The sequence below is a fragment of the Panthera uncia genome, chromosome D1 (assembly GCF_023721935.1).
Source record: "Panthera uncia isolate 11264 chromosome D1, Puncia_PCG_1.0, whole genome shotgun sequence".
In the NCBI taxonomy this organism is placed as follows: Eukaryota; Metazoa; Chordata; class Mammalia; order Carnivora; family Felidae; genus Panthera; species Panthera uncia.
In genome coordinates, this window is record NC_064808.1 from 10,408,359 (window position 1) to 10,431,297 (window position 22,939).

The 22,939-nt window shown below is 40.8% G+C and overlaps 2 protein-coding genes across 2 annotated transcripts; both read right to left on the minus strand.

Moving 5' to 3' along the window:
* Window positions 1–5,076: 5,076 nt before the first annotated feature.
* Window positions 5,077–8,895, minus strand: LOC125915657 (olfactory receptor 4D11-like). Its single transcript, XM_049621593.1, has 2 exons — window positions 7,996–8,895; window positions 5,077–5,094 (listed from the first exon to the last, which is right to left on the minus strand). Exons 1-2 carry the CDS (start codon window positions 8,893–8,895, stop codon window positions 5,077–5,079), a joined length of 918 nt encoding a protein of 305 aa, XP_049477550.1.
* Window positions 8,896–16,999: 8,104 nt separating this feature from the next.
* LOC125915663 (olfactory receptor 4D10) lies at window positions 17,000–18,019 on the minus strand. The gene has a single exon (XM_049621603.1). The coding sequence runs from the start codon at window positions 17,933–17,935 to the stop codon at window positions 17,000–17,002; it is 936 nt and encodes a 311-aa protein (XP_049477560.1). The 5' UTR covers window positions 17,936–18,019.
* Between the last annotated feature and the right edge of the window lie 4,920 nt (window positions 18,020–22,939).

A 22,939-nucleotide genomic window follows, 5' to 3' on the forward strand; every position in this document is an offset into this window, starting at 1 on the left:
TTATTTTCCTCTCACTTAGGGACTTATTTTATTTTTGGTAGAGAGAGCACATGAGCATGGGAGGGGGCAGAGAAAGAAGGAGACAGGAGCTGTCAGCACAGAGCCTGATGCGGGGCTTGAACTCACAAACCATGAGATCATGACTTGGGTTGAAGTTGGGTGCTTAACTGACTGAACCATCCAGGTACCCATCACTCAGGGATTTCAGATCATCCCAAATCCTTGTGTTATGCAGGATGCCCTCTTGTTCTTTCTCTGACTCTGGTTTTTAATTTTTGGATTTCTTTTTTTGTTTTGCTCTTCTAATCGTAGGAAAAAGAAATCCTTAAGTGACCACTGCTCCTCATGGTAATATACTTTTTGCTCACACACAAAAAATAAGATAAAGAGCTCCCTCCTCATTCCAGTATCATTTGTTCAGATTCATCTCAGTCTCCCTGTGTTGGAGGTTTATGTAATGACATGGGGTGACAAGAATAGATGTTTAGAATAATGATTGTGGTAGATTTCAGGACTCCAGGATCCCAGAATTAAGAATCCCCTGCACTATTACGTACCATGGCTAGAAGGTGGAGAAATCATTCCAAAAGGAGTCTGATCAACCTGGAATGTAGAAAGGATGACAGCCACCCACTCCAGAATCTTGCTTTTGAATCCTCGAATAGGTTAACAGGTTGCAGATCTTCTGCTCAGGAAACCACTATGACAATGTATGTATGATGCACATGTATGTGCTTACATATATTTACGTAAAAGGGGAATTATTATGAAAAATTGGCTTGCACTATTATGGAGGCTGAGAAGTCCCACAATCTTCTGTCTGTAAGCTATACATGCAGGAAAGCTGTGTAATTCAGTCCTAGTCTGATGGCCTGAGAACCAGGGAACCAGTGGTATAAACGATGAGATGAAATGACATGTTCCAACTCAAGCGGTGAGACAGGAGAGAGGGGGCAAGTTTCTCCTTTCTCTAACTTTTGTTAAACCGTTCAGGCCACCAAAGGATTGAATGACATCTGCCTTAGTTGGGAAGGGCAATTCATCTGCTCTACTGAGTCCATCAATTCAAAACTTAACCTCATCAGGGGCACCTGAGTGGCTCAGTTGGTTAAGCATCCGACGTTGGCTCAGGTCATGATCTCATGGTTCAATGGTTCGAGTCCCACATTGGGCTCTGTGCTGACAGCTCGGAGCCTGGAGCCTGCTTCGGATTCTGTGTCTCCCTCTCCCTCTCTGTCCCTACCCCGTTCATGCTCTGTGTGTCTCTCAAAAATAAATAAAACGTTAAAAAAATTAAAAAAAATTAACCTCATCTGGAAACACTCTCACAGACACACCCAGAAATAATGTTTAATCTGGGCACCCTGCGGCCCGTCAAGTTGATACATAAAATTAACCATTATGATGATGTTGAGATGATCTTTTAGAGGGAAAGGTGACTCAAAAATCTGTCCTTCCTTCCTTCCTTCCTTCCTTCCTTTTTTTTCTTTTAATGCTTATTTACTTATTTTGAGAGAGAGAGAGAGAGAGAGAGTGCAAGTGGGAGAGGGGCAGAGAGAGGGAGAGAGAGAATCCCAAGCAGGTTCTGTGCTGTCAGCACACAGCCCGACGCAGGGCTCCATCCCATGAGCCGAACTGTGAGATCATGACCTGAGCTGAAATCAAGAGTCGAAAGCTTATCCATGGAGCCACCCAGGTGCCCCATTGGTCCTTTCTTTAAGAAGTTTATGGGGCACCTGGGTGTCTCATTTGGTTAAGTGTCCGACTCTTGATTTTGGCTCAGGTCACGATCTCACGGTTTATGAGATCGAGCCCCAAGTTGGGCTCTGTGCTGACAGCACGGAGCCTGCTTGGGATTCTCTCTCTCCCTCTCTTTTGTCCCCACCCCCCCCACCCCATGCCCTCGCTCTCAAAATAAATAAATAAACATTACAAAAATAAGTTTACAGTTAGAACAGTAAGAGTGTTGTAGCTTGTGGAATCAGTGGAAAGAAAAGTCGGGGGGGGGTGTACAAAATCGTGGGGGACATACACAAAAACCATTTCTATTTAGGTACGTAATGTTTGTAAACCCTGTCTGGGACTTCTGCTGGACAGTATCATCCCACACTCGCATTTGGGATACACGTGCGAGGATCATCTGGAACACTTATGCAATTTGGGTTTTATCACTTCCTAGCTGGTGTGACCTTTGGCAAGTTACTAATAGTACCAAACTCATGAGATTCACAGGGCATGGCTTAGACGTAGTTTTCGGCCTACACCATTATAATTCATCTGTACCATGATGATAAACGAGACCTACCTCATACACAGGATCCTTCTAAGGAGGAGGTGAGGTTGTATGTCTTGGAAACTGAAAGGTACTGAGGAGGCTGATTCTGCCAGTGATGACTCAGTGTCACCAGCCTCAGGTGAGTGCTTCTGCCTTATACCTGCCGGGTCCATCTGTGGGGGCTTGTCTGAGAGTGGCTCATCTTGCTATTTTTTTTAAGTTTATTTATTTTTGATACAGAGAGAGAGCGAGTGTGAGCTAGGGAGGGGCAGAGAGAGAGGGAGACACAGCATCTGAAGCAGGCTCCAGGCTGTCAGCACAGAGCTTGACGTGGGGCTTGAACTCACGAACCATGAGATCATGACCTGGGCCGAAGTCGGATGCTTAACCCACTGAGCCACCCAGGGGCGCGGCTCATCTTGCTATTGACCCCTATGGTTCAAAGCTCTCTTCCCAACACTTTGGGGTAAATGAAAATGCAATCTCTCCTTTAGCAATAGTTTTCTTTTCTGCTTAGGGATTTGAGCGAAGCATATGTCCAAAAAAAAAATTCAGAGTATTGTATCACATATCTGCTTATAAACACCAATAAATTTATTTTTGTATGCAGTCATAAATATAGGTATGGTCATAAAAAGTCTTTCGATAGAAAATGAACTATAGGGGCGCCTGGGTGGCTTAGTCGGTTGAGCATCCGACTCTTGATTTTGGCTCAGGTCATGATCCCAGGGTCTTGAGATCCAGGTCTGTGTTGGGCTCTGTGCTGAGCATGGAGCCTTTTTGGGATTCTCTCTCTCCCTCTGCCCCTCTCCCCCACTTGCGTGCTCTCTCTCTCTCTCAAATTAAAAAAGAAAGAAAGAAAATGGACTATAATCCTCAATTCGAAAGGCAGTCATCAGGCTATCAGGCCCGGCAGGAAGGGGAGGGTGCTAGTGGTGGTGGAGAGGATCCATGCAACTTTCAAAGTCTCAGCCTTATGCAAATATGGGCAGGATAATGGAGCTCTGCTCTGCTTATTTTTTTCCTGCTTTTAGTGAACATTTATGGAGTGTTTCTTATGTGCTATACCAACTGTTTCACTTTATCTCTTCCAAAACCTGTAATATCCAGATGAAATAGTTATTATTTTGACTTTGTTGATGAGGACACTGAGGCACAGAAAGATTAAGTAACTTGCTCAAGGTCTCACAGCTGGCAGAGCCTTGTCGCAAACTAAGATTTGTCTTATTGCAAAGACAGATGCTCTTAACTACTGCACCTGTACTTCTTCCCAGTGTTGATCAGCCCGTCCCAGAAAGCGATGCAGAGAAAAAAATAATCTTTTCCTATCAAGGGAAAGTAGTATGCGAGTGTTAGGAGATGGCACATCCTCTCCTGTGAGAGGATGTCAGAGTGACTGAACAAAAAAAGAAAAGCAGAGTTCGAAAGAGCAGGCTTTGCAGTCTTCAGAGGTACCTTCATCAAGGTACCACATGCAGTGCTCCAGTGCAGGGCGCAGAAATGAGATCTGAGTAGCATTACTTTAAATATAAACTCCTCTTGGATATAATGGATCTGCTGGGTTCCTATGGATGCTATCTTTTTACCAAGAGTGGGAAAGCTACTTTGAAAGTATATTGTGCATATTGCATCAAAACACATGCATAATAGTGTGAGGGGGAAATGGACAAAGAAATACAATCTTATGTGTCTTTGCAAGGTCAAAATACAGATCATAAGAATTTCTTAAAAATCACTCCCAAGGTGGGGCACCTGGGTGGCTCTGCTGGTGAAGCATCTGACTTCGGCTCAGGTCATGATCTCATAGTTCGTGAGTTCGAGCCCTGCATTGGGCTCTGTGCTGACAGCTTGGATCCTGCAGCCTGCTTCAGATTCTGTGTCTCCATCTCTCTCTCTGCCCCTCTCTCACTCATGCTCTTCCTCTCTCTCAAAAATAAATAAACATTAAAAAGAAATCACCCCCAAGGAGACCTCATCCTTTGGAAACAAGCTTGTCAAGCTTGGACAGAGCCTACAGCCTGAGGGCTACCCTCACATCCCAGCTTCCCACTGAGCAAATGCTAAGCATTCTCTACATGGAATGGAATTTCTCATGTCACAGTTTTCTCTTTCCCAATATTGAAAGGCGTCTATCCTTAATTGAATCCCTAAAAATTTTAGGAGCATGATTCATGCTCATCAGCACATAAGGGCACAGATAAACAAGCTAACCATTAAAACACCTTACTCAAAGCCCCCATACTTCCATTCCCAGCCAAGAAACATATACTAAATTCAGGAATTGTTGTCTTGGTGTATTTTTCCAAGGCAGTCACCCTCCTGAGAGCTGGGATATTAGCACCATCTCACTTTCAAAACACTTTGAATCTCGACATCTCACCAAGTAGAATACATCACATCCCTGAAGCCAACTGACCTTCTTATATTCTGTAATCCTTACTTCCTCTTTTGTGAAAAACCACCACTTTCATTTGCTTGATTAGAGTTATGGTTTCAATAGGAACATTCTAGACACTTGTGGCATTTCTGAAAAACCAACACTAACAGCTTTCCAGTTTCAGAAGATTCACACATACCAAAACTATCCGACTTCCGTCTCCAAATGGGAAATTGATCTTCTTATGAAGCTCCGGCTACATCTGACAGGAAGTACGTTCTGGGGAAATACTGTGTTTAATGGAAAGCCAACCTCAAGGTTAGTGATTTTGTTACTTTCTTTCTGCAGGTGGGAGAAGGAAGCTTCAGGGAATCACATCCAACTGACTCCTCCACTTTGCCCTATAGTGCCTCGGCCATCTCAATTAGTCCCTCAGCCACAAGCCAAATATAGGAATGAGCAAAGGGAATACTGTTGGGTATGTGCAGGGAAGCTGAGTGGCCAATTCAGCGGAGTTCCTATGAGACTCCCTCATCTCCTCTCTGCCCCATCTCACACATAATGCAGAGGTCCCAATGCACATTCAGGACACAAGCTTTTCTCTGGAGGAAGTATATGAGACAGTGCATTATCCCCCTTGGCTCAAGAAGAAAGAGTTGTGTTCAACGATACCAAGAACTGTGCAGTCTTCCTCCTGACCAAAGTCAATTTGCTTGCAATCAGCTGGGAAATAAAACTTAAGTAAAAGAGTACCAATGGAAAAAAATCAAAGCTCTGTGACTACTGATAGGGCAGCTCTCAGAGACTGGACAGTGTAGATTTATCTGTGCAATTTCTGTTTAATGCAATAGGTACATTGTCCCTCTGCAATTACTTTAATCTACTACATCTCTGAGATCCACAGTTCACTTAGGACCTAGGAGCATAGCACAGTGACAGTTCTTGATATTCATCAATTTAATTATTTTGGAGTTATTTTATGTTATTGGGTTCACAGGTACCCAGAGATGTTTATCATTAAAACGTTTGATTCAGGGAGTGATGCAGGAAAGGGTAATTTGAAAGCTCTATGTATGCCCAGAATCTGTTAAATTTCCTATGGCTGTTAACAGCAGAACTGCAAAAATAATAAAAGCTTATTTAAATGGAAAAAATGCAGCCCACCCACGTTGTGATTTTATGTCATCCATATAAATGATGTATGTTTGTGTAATCAGATGTATTGCTTTTCCCTTCCCCTGAATTATTGATCAGGTTATGTTGTATGTTTATTTAGAGATGGTTGAGGAAGTGTAAGGAGCCATGTTGAGGAAGAGGTTTCTGGGTTCTCGACCTTTGGGATTATGCTCCAGTGATACAATGATTCACACCCCATATATCTTCGGTGCCATCCAGTTCTGACATAGTAGTAAAAATATGAGATACGAAGGAAAGGATAGAACACATTTGCATGAAATGGACCATAAAGTGGCTTGTGGTGTGCATTTTTTATAGGCAATTTCATAAAGAAAGGCCTAAGGACTCAAGACCAAAACTATACAAGTAATGTAGCGGGACTCTATGAATGGTGACTTAAGTGTGAATTATTCTTATAATTTTCATGCTAGAGGAAGTAGGTTAATACTGTAAAAAGTTAGAATTGATTGATAAAGTGACAAGAAATCAAGTGACAGGAAATTGATCAAGTGATCAAATGATTGAGCCAGTCAGTTGATGAGTGATTATGAGGCCAGCCCAGATCCAATGACAGACAGATATAACTGAAGTTCATCCTCAATACTCACTACACGTTGGCTAACTTTACTTGGGCTCTCTTCTAGCCTACTGAGTCTGTCTGACTTTTTTGTCTGACCCCTCATATCACCTTCACAGCTAGGGTTTATCTTTGACTCATTACCTTCTTTTGGTATGAAACTCTCCTGTGCTGTATCTCATCAGCTATAGGATGTCTCTTTGACCTGAATGAATGGCAAGCAAATCCATTGTCATGTTTTAATGACAGAACACTAGAAATTTTAAGATGATAGATGCTTTGAATTCAGTGTACATTACTTTGCTTTTTATCCCATCAGGTTTTTTTCCTTGATAATTAGGAATACGGGCCATATTGGAGAAGAGTGCAATAGGCTCATGGGGGACCGAATGTGTGTTAGGCAGAGCAGTAAGGGTGATATTGAAAATGACATTTGTCTTGCACTGAACATTTACTATCTGCTGGGGATTGTGTGTTTCACATATACCATTTCCCTTTAACTATATCAATGACTCCATGAAATGGACATTATAAATATCTTTGCATGAATGAACTATATATAACCTGAAGAGAAATAAAATAACTTGCTCAAGGTCACACAGCTGGTAGATGGCAGAGGTCACAAGGCTTTACTTTTTTACTTTATTTCTTTCCCATGCTCTCCCAGATAAAACACTAGCCTATACTACATCTTCCCAAACATCAACAGATTGAAAAACAGACTGATTAGAATTTTACTTTCTTGAACACCTCCTCTCTTCCTCTTCGGTGGGAAGAATGTAAATCCTTAATGGTGAAGCCAATGAGACTGGAATCGGTTCTTAAATAATGAGAATGGGTTGCTCTTCATATAGGATTAATGAGGTTCTGCTTTTGTCTAAACTTATCATGAGAATGTGCATCTGGCTTGTCTGGCTCTGCATGTGATAAATCCTTTTAGGCCCAAGTTTCTTCATTCCTGATAGGAATCCAGTAGGACAACCATTACGTACTACTATTGAGGTTCTCAGTGGTCACATCCCCATATGGAGTTTAAGGTGAGAAAATTCCCTAATCTGTGTAGGACATATGCACCCATATATGTGTACTACAGGGGCACGGATCATAAGATCTTTCTTAGAACAGGATTGCAGTTTGGTGTAGACAGTTCTGGTAATGTAACACATTGCCTTCTTATGGCAGAAGGACAATAGATTAGGTATCTGAAGACTTTTCTCTGCAATTCACTTGATATAAGATTTTGAGCAAATCACTCATATCTAGACTTCTATTAACTTGCCTGTTGAAAAAGGTGTTAGATTCAATCTATGTCTTTACCTGCCATATAGTTGTCCTTGAATTTCTATTCAAGGACATCAATCAGCTCAGTCCTATAATACTAGTTATCTGCATGCTCACCAGAAACTTAAGTTATCAGTAACCTATTAAATAGGAAAATAAATTGCTATCTAGTAAGTATAGTTGGTTTATTGACAATGTATTTGGGTATATAAATATGACTTTATGGAAAAAATAAAGGAGTCCTTGGTGATGAAGAGGTTGGAGATACTTACACTATTCCATTACAAAAGGCATGAGTCTTCTCCTCAGTCTCCTCATGGTTGACTTCATCTCCTGGTTCCTCAGGGTGTAGATCAATGGATTCAGCAGTGGGGAGATGACAGTGAAGGTGACAGAGATGGCTTTATCAGTGGGGAGGGCAGTGAAGGGCCGGGCGTAGACGTAGATGCAGGGCACAAAATGCAGGGTCACCACAGTGATGTGGGAGGTACAGGTGGAGATGGCTTTCCTCCTTCCCTCCCCTCCCTGAGACCTTAGCATTGTCAAGATGACTGTGTAAGATGCAAGCAAGAAAATAAACCACAGGGTAGTGACTAAGCCATTGTTGGAAATCATCAGGAGTTCAAGTACAAAGGTGTCTGTACAGGCGAGTTTGAGGACCTGGGGGACGTCGCAGTAGAAGCCATCAACAACATTGGGTCCACAGAAGGGGAGGGGCAGCAACAGGGAAATCTGCACGATGGAGTGGACAAAGCCCCCCACCCAGGAGGCCACGATGAGGGCAGTGCATCGCCCCCTGCTCATGATGGTCACATAGTGCAGGGGCTTGGAGATGGCCATGTAGCGGTCAAAGGCCATGACAGAGAGAGAAAAAATATCTGCCCCCCCGAGGAGGTGGAAGAAGAAGATCTGAGTGATGCAACCATTGAAGGAGATGGTCTTCGTCCTTGACAGGAGGTCTACGAGAACCTTGGGAGCGGTGATGGAGGAGAAGCAGATGTCCAAGACGGAGAGATTGCGGAGCAGGAAGTACATGGGCGTGTGAAGGCGGGACTCGCAGGTCACAGTGACCATGATGAGGAGGTTTCCCAGAAGAGTTGTCATGTATACCAAGCACAAAGAAAGAAATAGGACCAAACTCAGGTTTTGGGACTGAGTAAGTCCCATAAATATAAATTCTTTTACCCTTGTGTTATTTCCCAACTCCATTGAATCATGTTTCCTCTTCTTTGTGCAGCTTGGGAAAAATGAAAAGTATTATCACAGAAAGTGTTCACTCTCCCTTAACATATCAGGTTTAAAGAGTTAGGTATTAGGACTGAAAACTAGGGAGCTGCTGTTAACACATGAAGGGCTGTTCTGAAATTATTGCTAGTGTGTGGGAAATGACATCTGATTAATACAAGCATGCATATAATTATTCTTCTGTAAATTATAAATATTTTAGATGTGACATAAAAATAAGTATAGAAGTTCTGCATGTTCAAGATAAACAGGTAGATGTGAAATGTTCAGGAAGGGACTCTTGGAGCATGAGGGATAAAAAAAATGGAGTCAATTTGGTGTATGGGAAAGGCAATGTGTTTAGTTTCTTTTCCAGATTGCATGCTCCACGTAAATGTTTAAAAAAAAATTTTTTTTTTTTAATTTTAGAGAGAGAGAGAGAGAGCACATGAGCAGGGGAGAGGGGCAGAGGGAGAGAGAGAGAGGGAGAGAATTCCCAAGCAGGCTCCATGCTCAGCACAGAACCCAACATGGGGCTCCATCCCATGACTCTGGGATCATGACCTGAGCCAAAATCAAGAGTTGGAGGCTCAACCGACTGAAACACCCAGGTGCCCCTGCATGTTCCATTTAAATGATTTAAGAACCACTATCTGCAAAATGGTTCTCTTTGGACTGAACTCCACATAAACACTCCTCCCTTTTTTATTTATTTTTTTATCTTATTTTTTATTTTTTTTTAATGCTTTTATTTATTTTTGAGACAGAGAGAGACAGAGCATGAGCAGGGAAGGGGCAGAGAGAGAGGGAGACACAGAATCTGAAGGAGGCTCCAGGCTCTGAGCTGTCAGCACAGAGCCTGATGCAGGGCTTGAACTCACAGACTTGCTCAAACTCACAGACTGTGAGATCATGACCTGAGCTGAAGTCAGAGGCTTAACCAACTGAGCCACCCAGGCACCACTCTCCCTTTTTTAAATCAAATTTAGGTGCGCCTGGGTGGCTCAGTCGGTTGATCACTGACTCTTGATTTTGGCTCAGTCATGATCTCACGGTTCATGGGTTCAAGCTCCAAGTTGGGCTCTGCACTGACAGCATGGAGCCTGATTGGGATTCTCTCTCTCCCTATCTCTTTGCCCCTCCCATGCTCTCTTTTTCTCTCTCACCCTCTGTCTCAAAATAAATAAACAAATAAATTGCAAATTTAATTATATGAAAAATAAAAAAAATGAAGGTCATGAAGTTCTTCTCAGTGGTCTATTCTCACTTAACAAGACTTCTTTACTTCTACCTTTATTTTACACTACTTTAGGTACCAAAATCCGTGTGTGATGAATAGCTCCTCAGCTATGGAAATGAAGGTGTAACTCAGAGTTTCTCTTCTGACCATTGTTCTACTTTGTTTCTTAAAAATTATTATTATTTTTTTATAGAGCTATCATTGATATACAATAGGCTCATGTATTTGAAGTGTATACTTTGATGTTTGGACATAACCATATACCCAAGGAAATCACTATATTTAAGATAGTTACCATATCTGTCACTCCAAAAGTGTTCTTGTTATATGACCCTTTGTTGTATGTCCTCTTTGCCCCTCTTTCTTCAGGTAGCCACTGATCTGCTCTCTGTCAGTATATATTAGTTTATATTTTCTAGAATTTTCTATACATTGAATCCTATAACATAGACTGGTTTTTTTTTCCACTCATAAAATTTATCCATAAGTTTGTGTGTGCCAATATTTTTTTCCATTTAGTTGTATGGATATACCACAGTGTGTTTATCCATTCACTTGATGAACAATTTGGGTTGTTTCTGGTTTTTTGGCTATTACATATTAAAGCTGCTATAAATAATCATGTACAGGTCTTTGTGTGGACATATGTTTTCACTTCTCTTGGGTAAGTACCTAGGAGTATAATGTTTGTAACTTTTAAAATTCAATAATAAGAAAACCAATATCCTAAATAAAACACAAAGGGACAAACGGTTTGAAAAGACACTTCAACAGGAGGACATAGGAATAACAAATAAACACATGAAAAGATGCTAGCATCATTTACCACTGGGGAAATGTCAATTAAAATCAGAGTACACACCTTTTAGAATGACCAATATAAAAAAGACAAATATATCAAGAATAGGCAGGGGCACCTGGATGGCTCAGTAGATTAAGCATCCAGGTCTTGATTTTGGCTCAAATCATGATCTCACAGTTCATGGAATCGAGCCCTGCATCAGGGCTCTATGCTAACAGCGTGGAGCCTGTTTGGGATTCTCTCTCTCCCTCCCTCTCTCTGCCACAACCCCCACTCATGCTCTCTTTCTGTCTCTTAAAATAAAATAAATAAACATAGAAAAAAGAATAGACAAAAAATGGAGAGGTATTGGAACTCTGGTGGGAACGTAAAATGGTGTGACCCTTTGTGAAAACAGCTTGGCAGTTTCTTATAATGTGAAATGTATTCTTACCATATAATCTTACTGCTTTTGAATTCCTTTCGTTTTCTTTCACGAATCCTTGAAACGAGGCTTAATTTCTTTCTTTGAAGTTTATCTCCTGTTTCTGACCATAATCAGAAACAAAAGAAAGGTGAACATCACTTCCCTCTCAATTTTGTGTGTGTGTGCTTTTCAGGTCGAACGAAGATATTTCTTTTCACTTAGCTCATATTCCCACCAAGTTTTATGGCATCTGTGTGAAATTTTGTCCAAAGTCTATTTAATATGGAAAGCTGAAAAGAACTACTAAGAGGTATCACAGCATACAGCGGGTACCTGGGGGGCTTGGGCACCACCCTGCCTGCTCACATCCCAGCTGGGCACTCACTGCTTATGCAAACATGGGCAAGTTGATTCACCCCTTTGGCCTCAATCTCTGCATCAGTATTTGGAAACTATAGCATCTCCCTCATATGATTCGTGTGAGGATTAAGTGAATTAATCTTGGAAAAGCATCAATACTTAGAGCATTGCCCAATCCATAATCCATAATAAGTGTGATTCTATGTGTGTTATCGCAAAGAAAACCGCTAAGTCAGTTACTCTCACAGACACACAGCGTCTTTAAATAGACTGCCAATCTTTTAGAGGGACTGTATATTTCCCAGGACATGTATTCCAAAACAGATTCATCAGAACATACTGTTCTGATGTTGTTTTGTTTTGTTTGTTTTGTTTTGTTTTTAGAGAGAAAGCGAGGAGGGGCAAAGAGGGAGAGAAAGAATTGTAAGCAGGCTCCTTGCTCAGCATGGAACCCAACATGGGGCTCGATCTCACGACCCTGAGATCATGACCTGAGCTGAAATCAAGAGTCAGATGCTCAACCGACTGAGCCACCCAGGGGCCCCAGAACACACTGTTTTCATGAAACTAGGAGATGTTTCTCTTTAATGGCAGTAAGAATGGCCCAGCGGGTGGTGACAGTGTATGATAGTAAGAAGAGAGCTTGCTTGATCTGGCTTCTTGTCTGATATCATCTTAACAAACCAGAGAAGTCCAGTACATGGTCTCTGCAGTGAGAACCTCCTGGGATCAAGTCCTGGCTTGGTGATTTGGGCGAGTGAGAGACTTGACTTCTGCATCCATAGAATGGGGCTTATAATACCCATCTTACAGGGTGGCTATGACGATTAGATGAACTAACACATGTGAAGGTGTCAGCATACAGGCTGGTTATCTGTTATGATTAGTACTATGTTCATACTGGAGGATCATTAGTAAATGGAGTGTGTTGAACTGAATGATGGCTCAACTATCAATCCTGACTAGTTAAAGAGAGAGAGAAAATGCTCATCAGAAAATATCAACTCAATAGTTATTGAGGAAATCCAACCTAGCTATGAAAGTCTTCCACAGGGCCCCCCATGTAAATAATTATCTATATAAATTATCTATATAAATATCTATATATCTATATAAATATATAGATTATCTATATAAAAGGGTAGAAAGTACCTCAAACCCTGAGTTTGAGAAAGTTTGTCAGAAAGGAATACATCCCATGTTCACAAACTACCTTCAGTAATTCAGACAACATCCTCCAGATTCTCCATCTTTTCATATCTATCTATATCTATATCTATATCTATATCTATATCTATATCTATATCTATATCTATCTATCTATATCATCTATATCTATTGATATAGATATAGATAAGGATGTAGATGTAGATATAGTGTATATATAGTGTATATCTATATATGGTGTATATCTATATATAATATATATTTATATCTATCTATCTATTATCTATCTATCTATCTACACTTTTTGTTTGAGAGAGAGACAGAGAGAGAGAGAGAGAGAAAGAGAGAGAGAATCCCAAGCAGGCTCCATGCTTAGCACAGAGTCTAACACGAGACTTGATCTCATGACCGTGAGATTGTGACCTGAACTGAAATCAAGAGTCAGACACTTAACTGACTGAGCCACCCAGGAGCCCCTTATTTTTCACTCTTATACATAGACATTCAGACACTACAGACACACACACTCATGTAGAGTTATACTTCTTACCTAAAATCTCCAACCTTCTCTCAAGGGTTCCATCTTAAATTATGTTCACATGAACCTCAGGAAGCATTCAGCTTCAGAAAATTGTGCTAATAGCCCTCTGAAGGCCAGTGATTTCAGTGGCTACTTTTCTATCTTTATGTGCAAAGGACAGACTCAGGAAATAGTATTTTCTTGTCTTTCCCATGTTAATTCATAGTGCCCCATTATATTTACCAATTCCTTAATCCCAAAACTGGTGTAAGAATTATCAGAGGGAATATAGTTGGATGTGGCTGTGGAAAAATTCTGCTGATCGTGAGATTGTTTCTGTGGGAGTAATTAAGACATAATTAGGTACATACACTTAGGAACACACATTTTTGTTAGGGCCTAAAATTCTGTAACAGTGAGAAAGATTCTATCCTTGGCCAAACTCTACTCAGGCTCCCCTGAACTTTTTTTTTTTTTTAAGTTTATTTGTTTATTTGAGAAAGAGAGAGTGAGCAGAGAAGGGGCACAGAGACAGGGAGAGAGAATCCCAAGCATCCCCTGTGCTGTGTGACCCCACGAACCATGAGGCACAGGGCTCGCACCCATAATCCATGAGATCATGACCTGAGCCGAAATCAAAAGTCGGATGCTTAACTGCGTGAGCCACCCAGGCACTGCTTCCCTGAACTTTTTAACCAGGGCTCAACTTTTGGATCTCTGTCTCTGTCTCTGCATTGTCCAAGTTTAGCTATAATCCTGCTGATCCAGGTTAGCCAGAATCCCGCACCCTCCATAGCTGATCACCCTCATTATTTGACCAGGCTCCTCATCCTCCACCACCCCCAGCTGATATCTGATCAACTTGGTTTTCACTGAATTATCATTGGGCTGTTGCTGGGCAAGGAGAAATTCTTCCCTTCTCTTGTTGGGATACATAAAGCATTCTTTGTGGAAATATTAGCAAGGTGGGTTCCTTTAGTCTCCAGGGAATCAAATTTGGACACCCAGGGATCTTGATAATGGCCAAAGTGGCTGATAAGAGTATGGCATCTAATAAATCTTGGACATGAAGGCCATTTAAAATTTTGTCCCTGTTGGAAGTGAGGAGGCCTCACTGTTTCCATAGCATTCCAAAGTCATGAGGTACTCCAAAGGCATACCTACCATCAGTTTAGATATTTGCAGTTTTGTCCTTGGCTAAAAATGCAATCCTGAGCAAGAGTGTACTATTCAGCCCATTGGGCCAAGGTAGCCAAGAGCAAAGGTACCCTCTCAGTGACTTCAAAAGGAGTTGCCAGAGCATTCCCAGTATGGCATTTATCATGTTCATCTTTTATTTTTTATCTTTTTTAAGTTTATTTCCTTATTTTGAGAGGGACAGAATGAGAGAGAGTGTGCACACACACAAGTGCAGGTGAGTTGCAGAGAGAGAGGGAGAGAGAGAATCCCAAGCAGCCTCTATGAAGTCAGTGCAGAGCCCAACCTGGGTCTCGATCCCATGAATTATGAGATAACGACGACATGGGCGGAAATCAAGAGTGGGATGCTCAACTGACTGAGCCACCTTCAGTAACTGTGGGACAGTCTTTAACTATGGCTCATGGTTCAGCCTTAGTTCAGAAGACACAGGAAATTATGGGCTTAGCATTAGGATGCTCAGAGGGTCTAATTTTAAAGGAACAGGTTCTAATGGGTTTGGAGGAGGAGAGAGTGGGGAGGGGTTTGCAGAACATGGGAAGTTCAGTGAGAGAAGTGGAGGGTATAAAAATGGGGATGGAGATAATGAAGATGGTGGAGGGGAGAACGAAGCCTCAAAAGCATTTTTTGTCTTTTTTTCCATTACCTGTTTACCTCAGTTAATTTAGAAATGGTATTTTACAAAGAGGTGATTTTGGACTCCGGAATACACTTGGAAGCCTCAATACCAGCTGAAACAGGCATCCCATCTGTTTGTGTTATTTTATTTTACTATTTTATTATTTATTTATTTATTTGTTTTTTAAAAGTTTATTTATTTATTTTGAGACACAGAGAGAGAGAGAGAACCAGTGGGGAAGGGGGGGTAGAGAGAGGGGAATAGAGGATCTGAAGTGGGCTCTGTGGTGACAGCAGAGAGCCTGATGACTGGCTTGAACTCAACGAACCACAAGACCATGACCCAAGACAAAGTTGGAAGATCAATCAACTGAGCCACCCAGGTGCCCCTGTTTGTGTTATTTTAGAGCTGTGGTATTCTAATCTAAGAAAAGCAAATTTGAGGAGATCAAAAGTGCCCCCTTAATGGCCATAGGAATTCCAAATTAATTTTGATTAAGTTGGTCCAATTAGTTTAAAGTGCTCCTTAGGACAGACCATAGTGGTTTTTTTTAATAGTTTAAAATTCTTTTTTAAATGTTTATCCACTTTTTTTGAGAGAGAGAGCATGAGTGAGGGAAGGGTAGAGAAAGGGAGACACAGAATGGGAAGCAGGCTCCAGGCTCTGAGCTGTCAGCAGAGAGCTTGATGCGGGGCTCAAACCCATGAACCATGAAATCATTACCTGAGCCGAAGTCAGACTCTTAACCCACTGAGACACTCAGGCGCCTGAGACCATAGTTTTTAAACATAAAACCAGACTGCGGCCCAGAAGGAGGACCTTCCTGAGAGAATTTGGCAGATTCAAATGCCATTAGTCAAAACCAGAGACTCGGTTAATAGAAGAGTAGTCACAAGGGGCAGTGCCTTCCTAAAAACAAACAAACAAATGAACAAGCAGATCCCAGATACAGTTGTGGAGGTCAACCAGAAGGAGGGAACCTGGATCTGGTGGAACTGAAATAGAAACGATGACTCAGGGGAGCAGAGAGTGCAAGGGGCTCCAGTGTGTACCTCACATGCTTCCGGGGGCCATTATTTCCTTACCAGTTCATCCCCTTCAGGTTCCTTTGTGGTCACCAAGTAATGTTGACTTTAAAAAACAAAAGAGCCAGTTATTTTATCAGAAAAATGAGTTTATTTGGGAATGGTCCAGGAACTGCTATTCAGAACAAGCAAACTACAGCAGACCATAGGCAAATGGCAAGCACAGGGGAGAGAAGCTTGCTTTTATAGGTGAAAAGAGGAAGCTGAGAGGGGCTGTTTTTGCTGAGTTCTCACTGGCTGGGCTGTTGCCGGGCAAGGAGAAATTCTTCCCTTCTCCTGCTGGGGAAGGCCAGCATGCCTCCTACAGCCAGTGATAGTGTGAGAGCTCCCCCTTCAGAACTCCCCAGCTCCATTTTCAATGAGGTTTATTTACTTTATTTATTTTCACATAATTTATCTCAATAGAATAGAAAATTCCAAATTGATAAAACTGAGTATATTTTGATTCTGTTTTTCTTATTTCTTTCAAGGTTGTATTGCAAAAACAACATGTACCTCTCTGGCTAACAATTTGATTTCTTTTGTAACATGAAACCCAGATTTTGTCATTATTATTGCATGCTGAGCAGACTCTTTGAAAGTCCTCTGGGTCTTAGAAGAAATCTAAAAGTTAATCAGAAATCCTTGAATAAATAGCAGTTTATTTCATGGACAAATGTTTTCAAGGGTGCTGAGAAGGAGTGAGCTACCTGTCTATTCCCTGTCAGAAGGCATGAGTCTTCTCTTCAGTCTCCTCATGGCTGACTTCATTTCCTGGTTCCTCAGGGTGTAGATCAAGGGGTTCAGCAGCGGGGAGATGACAGTGAAGGTGACAGAGATGGCTTTATCTGTGGGGAGGGCAGTGAAGGGCCGGGCATAGACGTAGATGCAGGGCACAAAGTGCAGGGTCACCACAGTGATGTGGGAGGTACAGGTGGAGATGGCTTTCCTCCTCCCCTCCCCTGCCTGAGACCTTACTACTAATAATATGACCATATATGACACCAAGAGGAAGAAGAACCACAGTGTGGTGAGCAGTCCATTATTGGAAATCATCAGCAACTCAAGCATAAAAATGTCTGTACAGGAGAGCTTGAGAACCTGGGGGACATCACAGTAGAAAGTGTCAAGAACATTGGGTCCACAGAACGGGAGTGGAACCAACAGGGAAATCTGCACAATGGAGTGGACAAAGCCCCCCACCCAGGAGGCCACTATGAATCCAATGCAACGACTTCTACTCATGATGGTCACGTAGTGCAGAGGCTTGGAGATGGCCACATATCGATCCAATGCCATCACTGATAATGAAAATACATCCACCCCTCCGACAAGGTGGAAGAAAAACATCTGGGTGAAGCAGCCATTGAAGGAGATGGTCTTTCTCTGTGACAGCAGGTCCACCAGAACCTTGGGAGCAGTGATGGAGGAAAAGCAGATGTCGGCAATAGATAAATTACGGAGCAGGAAGTACATGGGGTTGTGAAGGCGAGATTCACAGGACACAGTGACCATGATGAGGAGGTTTCCCAGCAGAGTTGTCACGTACACGAGAAGCAGGAAAAGAAATAAGACCAAGCTCAGCTCTTGATTCTGGGTTAGACCAAGGAAAGTAAATTCTTTCACCCTGGTGCAGTTTCTCAGCTCCATGAAGTCATTTTCTTTTTCCCTTTTGTTCCAAGCTACTTCCTATGAAAGTACTTGGCTGTTTATTTTATTTTCTTCGTAAGCACTAAGACCGCAATTCAGAATCTTGCCCATGTGGATGTAGGCTTGTGATTTGTTGAGCCGTCCAAATTTTTAAGATTGCAATCACTTTGGTGATCAAATCAAATGATCACATGCAAAGTCATTCAATAATACTTTTCCTGTAAAACTAATTTTGGAAAGAATAAGCATTTATGTTAGTAGGGACATTTAGATAGCATATTTTATTTATTTTGGTTTTTAAAATTTTATTTTTTTATTCCACGCAAATTGATAGAATGTCAGGAACTGTCTGAAGCATATGAGGTCAGACATATTTCCAGCCATTGCAGGCTTACAGTCTACAAGTTTAATGTTCATATTGGCAAATATTCTGTTGACTTCAAAAGGGTCTTGTCTTTCTAGACAGGGATGTGTTTCTGTTCCTTATTTCAATGTTGCTGAGTCACTTTCCTTGCTCTTGGCTTCTTTATGTTGAATTTCTTAAATCTGCAACCTATTATTCCATGTAGATAACTTGCTATCGTGATTATTACTTTATACTAATCAGATTATTTGCTTAATAATTATTTAAAAATATTAAAAAATTGTTACTGGAAAACAGATTAAGACAAGGTATAAATCCAAATCTCAAAGAATAACATTTTTTTATTGTGATAAAAACACTGAAACATAAATCTACCCTGTTAACAAATTCTTAGGTGCACAGGATTATACAGCAATTTTCTAGAACTTTTTCATCTTCTATAACTTAACTGGTCCTTGCCAGAGTTTGAGGGAGAGAATAAGGATAATAACCTGATTTTGAGGGGCGCCTGGGTGGCTCAGTCGGTTGAGCGGCCGACTTCAGCTCAGGTCATGATCTTGCGGTCCGTGAGTTCGAGCCCCACGTCGGGCTCTGTGCTGACAGCTCAGAGCCTGGAGCCTGTTTCAGATTCTGTGTCTCCCTCTCTCTGACCCTCCCCTGTTCATGCTCTGTCTCTCCCTGTCTCAAAAATAAATAAAAATGTTAAAAAAAATTAAAAAAAAATAACCTGATTTTGAGGAGTGGTCTATTCTGTATCCATCACACTTTTTTCTGCCTCTTTTTTTTGAATCACAGCTAAAAGAGGGAGAGGTCACACAGCGAGAAGAGACATTAGTATTATTAGAATTATGCCTGTTTTTTAATACACTGTTATTGATAATTCTTAGGAGTTTTTGTAATTATTATTTGTTCTACCTTATACTTAGTAAGGGAATATTTATTGCAATCTTCGTATAAGATTAAGTTGGACCACTTTGTCCAAGTGTTGACAGCCTAACAAAAGTGGGTGATTAGCATACACTGATGAACATGATGCATGATAAAATGTGAAATGGGTCGTGAGAAAAGTGAAACTAGATTTGGTGGGAGAGGAGGGATGGTAGAGATATCCTGATTTCCAGGAGCATCAACAGCTCCTACTTCATGAATGCTTACTATGTGTGAAGAGTTATAAAAAGTTAATCCATTCAGTGTTTCCCACCATCCTTTAGTAAGTATTAATGTGCTATTCTTGTTTTTCATATGGAATGTATTATGAATCTACATTTGGCTGGAAGGAAGGAAGAGATGGAAATAGGAAGGAAGAGATGGAAATAGGATGGAAGAAATAGTATTTTTCCCCCTTCAATCTTTTTTTTTTAAAAGTTTGTTTTGGGAGAGAGAGAGAGAGAGAGAGAGAGAGAGAGAGAGAATGAGCAAGGGAGAGGCAGAGAGAAGGAAAAAGAGAGAATCCCAAGCAGGCTCCACAATATCAGCGTGGAGTCCAACTCAGGGCTTGAACTCACGAGCTGTGAGATCATGACCTGAGCTGAAATCAATAATGTTTAACCGACTGAGCCACCCAGGTGCCCCTCCCCCCTTCAACCTTATTGAGAGGGTCTAATTTTAGATAATAAAAGTGTCTGTCCAAAGATAGGAATTTGGCAAAATGGGGCTCTGGAAACTCTATTTACATCAATCTTAATCTGAGGTGGCTTTACTGATAAGCAACTCAAAGGGTAGCAACAAATGCATGATGTCTTCCCTTACACTGAATGGGCCATGGTTCTGGAATCCCTTTTAACACAGCATCCCTCTTCCCCATAGTGAATACCTACCTTTATTGTTTCTATCTTGCGAAGATCATCTCGGCTCTGAAGTGTTTAATATACCTGGAAAAATATCAAAGTCAGACTATTTATACATAATCAGAACAACAACATGTCAATTTCACTATGCATAATCTTAACCTTAGCTGAAAGTTTAACATCTTTCCTGGATTTCGTTGATCCTGAAATTCCAACTAAAAATTGTATGCTTTGGGGAACAATGCAGACTAGTACACTTGGAGACAATAATTCTTAAAAATTTTGTTTCTGAAGGTAAAGCCTTTTGGAAAACTAAATTGTAGTATCTTTGCTTTCCTTTCAAGAGAAAACGGGCAGATTCAAAGCATCACAGATTCAAGAACTTCTACTGTATCTCTATCTTATGTACAAATCCCTCAGCCTCAGGTCTAATATAAGAATTGCAAAAGGAATATTATTGGGCAGGGAAGAAGTCAAGTGCCTGATTGTGCTGGTGGAGATGAAGTTTCAGTGGGATTTATTAAAAAGTCACCATGATAGGCACATGCGTAGACACACGCAGATGGACACATTTTGATTAGTGTCCAAATTATTTAGAGGCAGTAGTGGAAATCTATTCTCTTATCCACAGCTCAATCAGAACATTGTTAAAACATGCCAAATATGGTGTCCAAGAGACCACAAGGGTCCAATTTTCATGGCTTGCAAGACTCAGAGGACACTATATACAACTGAGTTTCAATTAGGTTGCCAGAAAACGACAAGAGAACTGGACTTAAACTCCTTTGCTGCTAGTTCAATTTCTAATTATACACAGGATGATTATAGTCTCATGATGTTGTTGTAAGTCTCCACATGTAGAGAAACATGATTTAGGTGGTGTTTGGGGAACACACATTTCCCCTGTTTTCCTATATTCTGCACATCTCTCAATTTGGATATAGCTAGATAAGTATGTTAGTAAAGCTCTCTAAACAATAGCTATTTAAGATTAACTCAATTTATTGAATGGCTTGACTTTATATAGAATGCACTTCCACTGTTTCTAGAATGGTAATGGGTTTGGATTTACCTGCTTTTCCATTTTGTTTGTGTTTAAGTATATTAAACTAATCTACAAAGATAAAAACTGCATGAGACAGGTTGTATATTTGAGATAGGTAATCCCTCCACTGGCTTTATTGAGATACAATGACATATATCAGTGCCTGTTTAAGGTATATGATGTGTTGACTCGATACATTTATGTATTGCAAAGTGATTATTACTGTGGGGTTAGCTAACACCTCCATCACCTTACATAATTACTAATTCCTTTTAGTGGTGAGCTCACTTAAAATCTACTCTCTTAGCAACTTTCAAGTATATAATACAGTATTGTTAACCATAATCACCATGCTTTACATTAGGCTCCCCTCAAATTTTTCATCTTATAAATGAAAGTTTGTACCCTTTAACTAACATCTCCCCAGTTCTCCCACCCCTCAGTACCCGGAGAGCACCATTTTATGTTCTGTTTCTGTGAGTTCAGATTCCACATATAAATGAAATCATACAGTGTTTCTTTCTCTGGCTTATTTCACTTAGCATAATGACCTCAAGATCCATCCATATTGTTACAAATGACAAGATTTCCTTCTTTTCTATGGCTGAAAATATTCCACTGTGTGTGTGTGTACATATATACATATGTATATACATATGTATAATATACATACATAAATATACATATATTTATCCATTTATGGACACTTAAGAGTGTTTCCCTGTATTGGATATTGTAAATAATGCTGCAATAAACATAGGTGTGCTTGTACGTATTTGAGATTTTAATTTTATTTCCTTTGGATATGTGCCCAGAGATGTGATTGCTGGATCATATGGTAGTTCTATTTTTAATTTTTTGAGGAATGTCTATACTGTTTTCCACAGAGGCTGATCCAATTTATATTTCCGCTAACAGTGGAAACAAAGGTTTCATTTTCTCCACGTCCTTGCCAACACTTACCTCTTGTCTTTTTGATGATAGCGATCCAAACAGGTGTTAACTGATATCTCATTGTGGTTTTGATTTGCACTTTTCTGGTGCTTAGTAACGTTGAACATGTTTCATGGACTTGTTGGCCATCTGTGTGTCCTGTTTGAAGAAATATCTTCCATTCCTTTGCCATCTTTTTTTTTTTCTTGAGACAGAGAGAGGGCTCGAGTGAGCAAGGGGCAGAGAGAGAGAGAGGGAGGAGAGAGAGAGGAGAGAGAGAAAGAGAGAGAGAGAGAGAGAGAGAGAGAGAAGTGGGGCTCACCCAATGTGGGGCTCAAACTCATACACCATGAGATCATGACCTGAGCAGAAGTCAGATGCTAAACTGACTGAGCCACCCAGGCACGCTGCCATTTTTTAAAAAAGTTTATTTATTTATTTTGAGAGAGAGAGAGAGAGCAAGAGAGCAAGCAGGGGAGGGGCAGAAAGAGAGGGAGAGAGAATCCCAAGCAGACTCCATGCCTCCATGCTGTCAGCATGGAGACGATATGGAGCTCAAATTCATGGACTGTGAGATCATGACCTGAGAAGATCCAAGAGCCCGGCACTTAGCTGACTGAGCCACTCCGGTGCCCCTCCTCTGCCACTTTTAAATCAGATTGTGTGTGTGTGGGGGGGGGGGGGGGTTAGCTTTTGAGTTGTATGAATTATTTATATATTGTAGATATTAACCCTATATGATTTGCAAATACTTTTTTTTTTGACCGATATTCTTTATTGAATTAGGGAAATTTTCTTTCCTTTTTAGCGCCAAATTTTATTTTATTTTATTTTATTTTTGATTATGAATGTCTTTTTTTAAGAGTTATTTTATT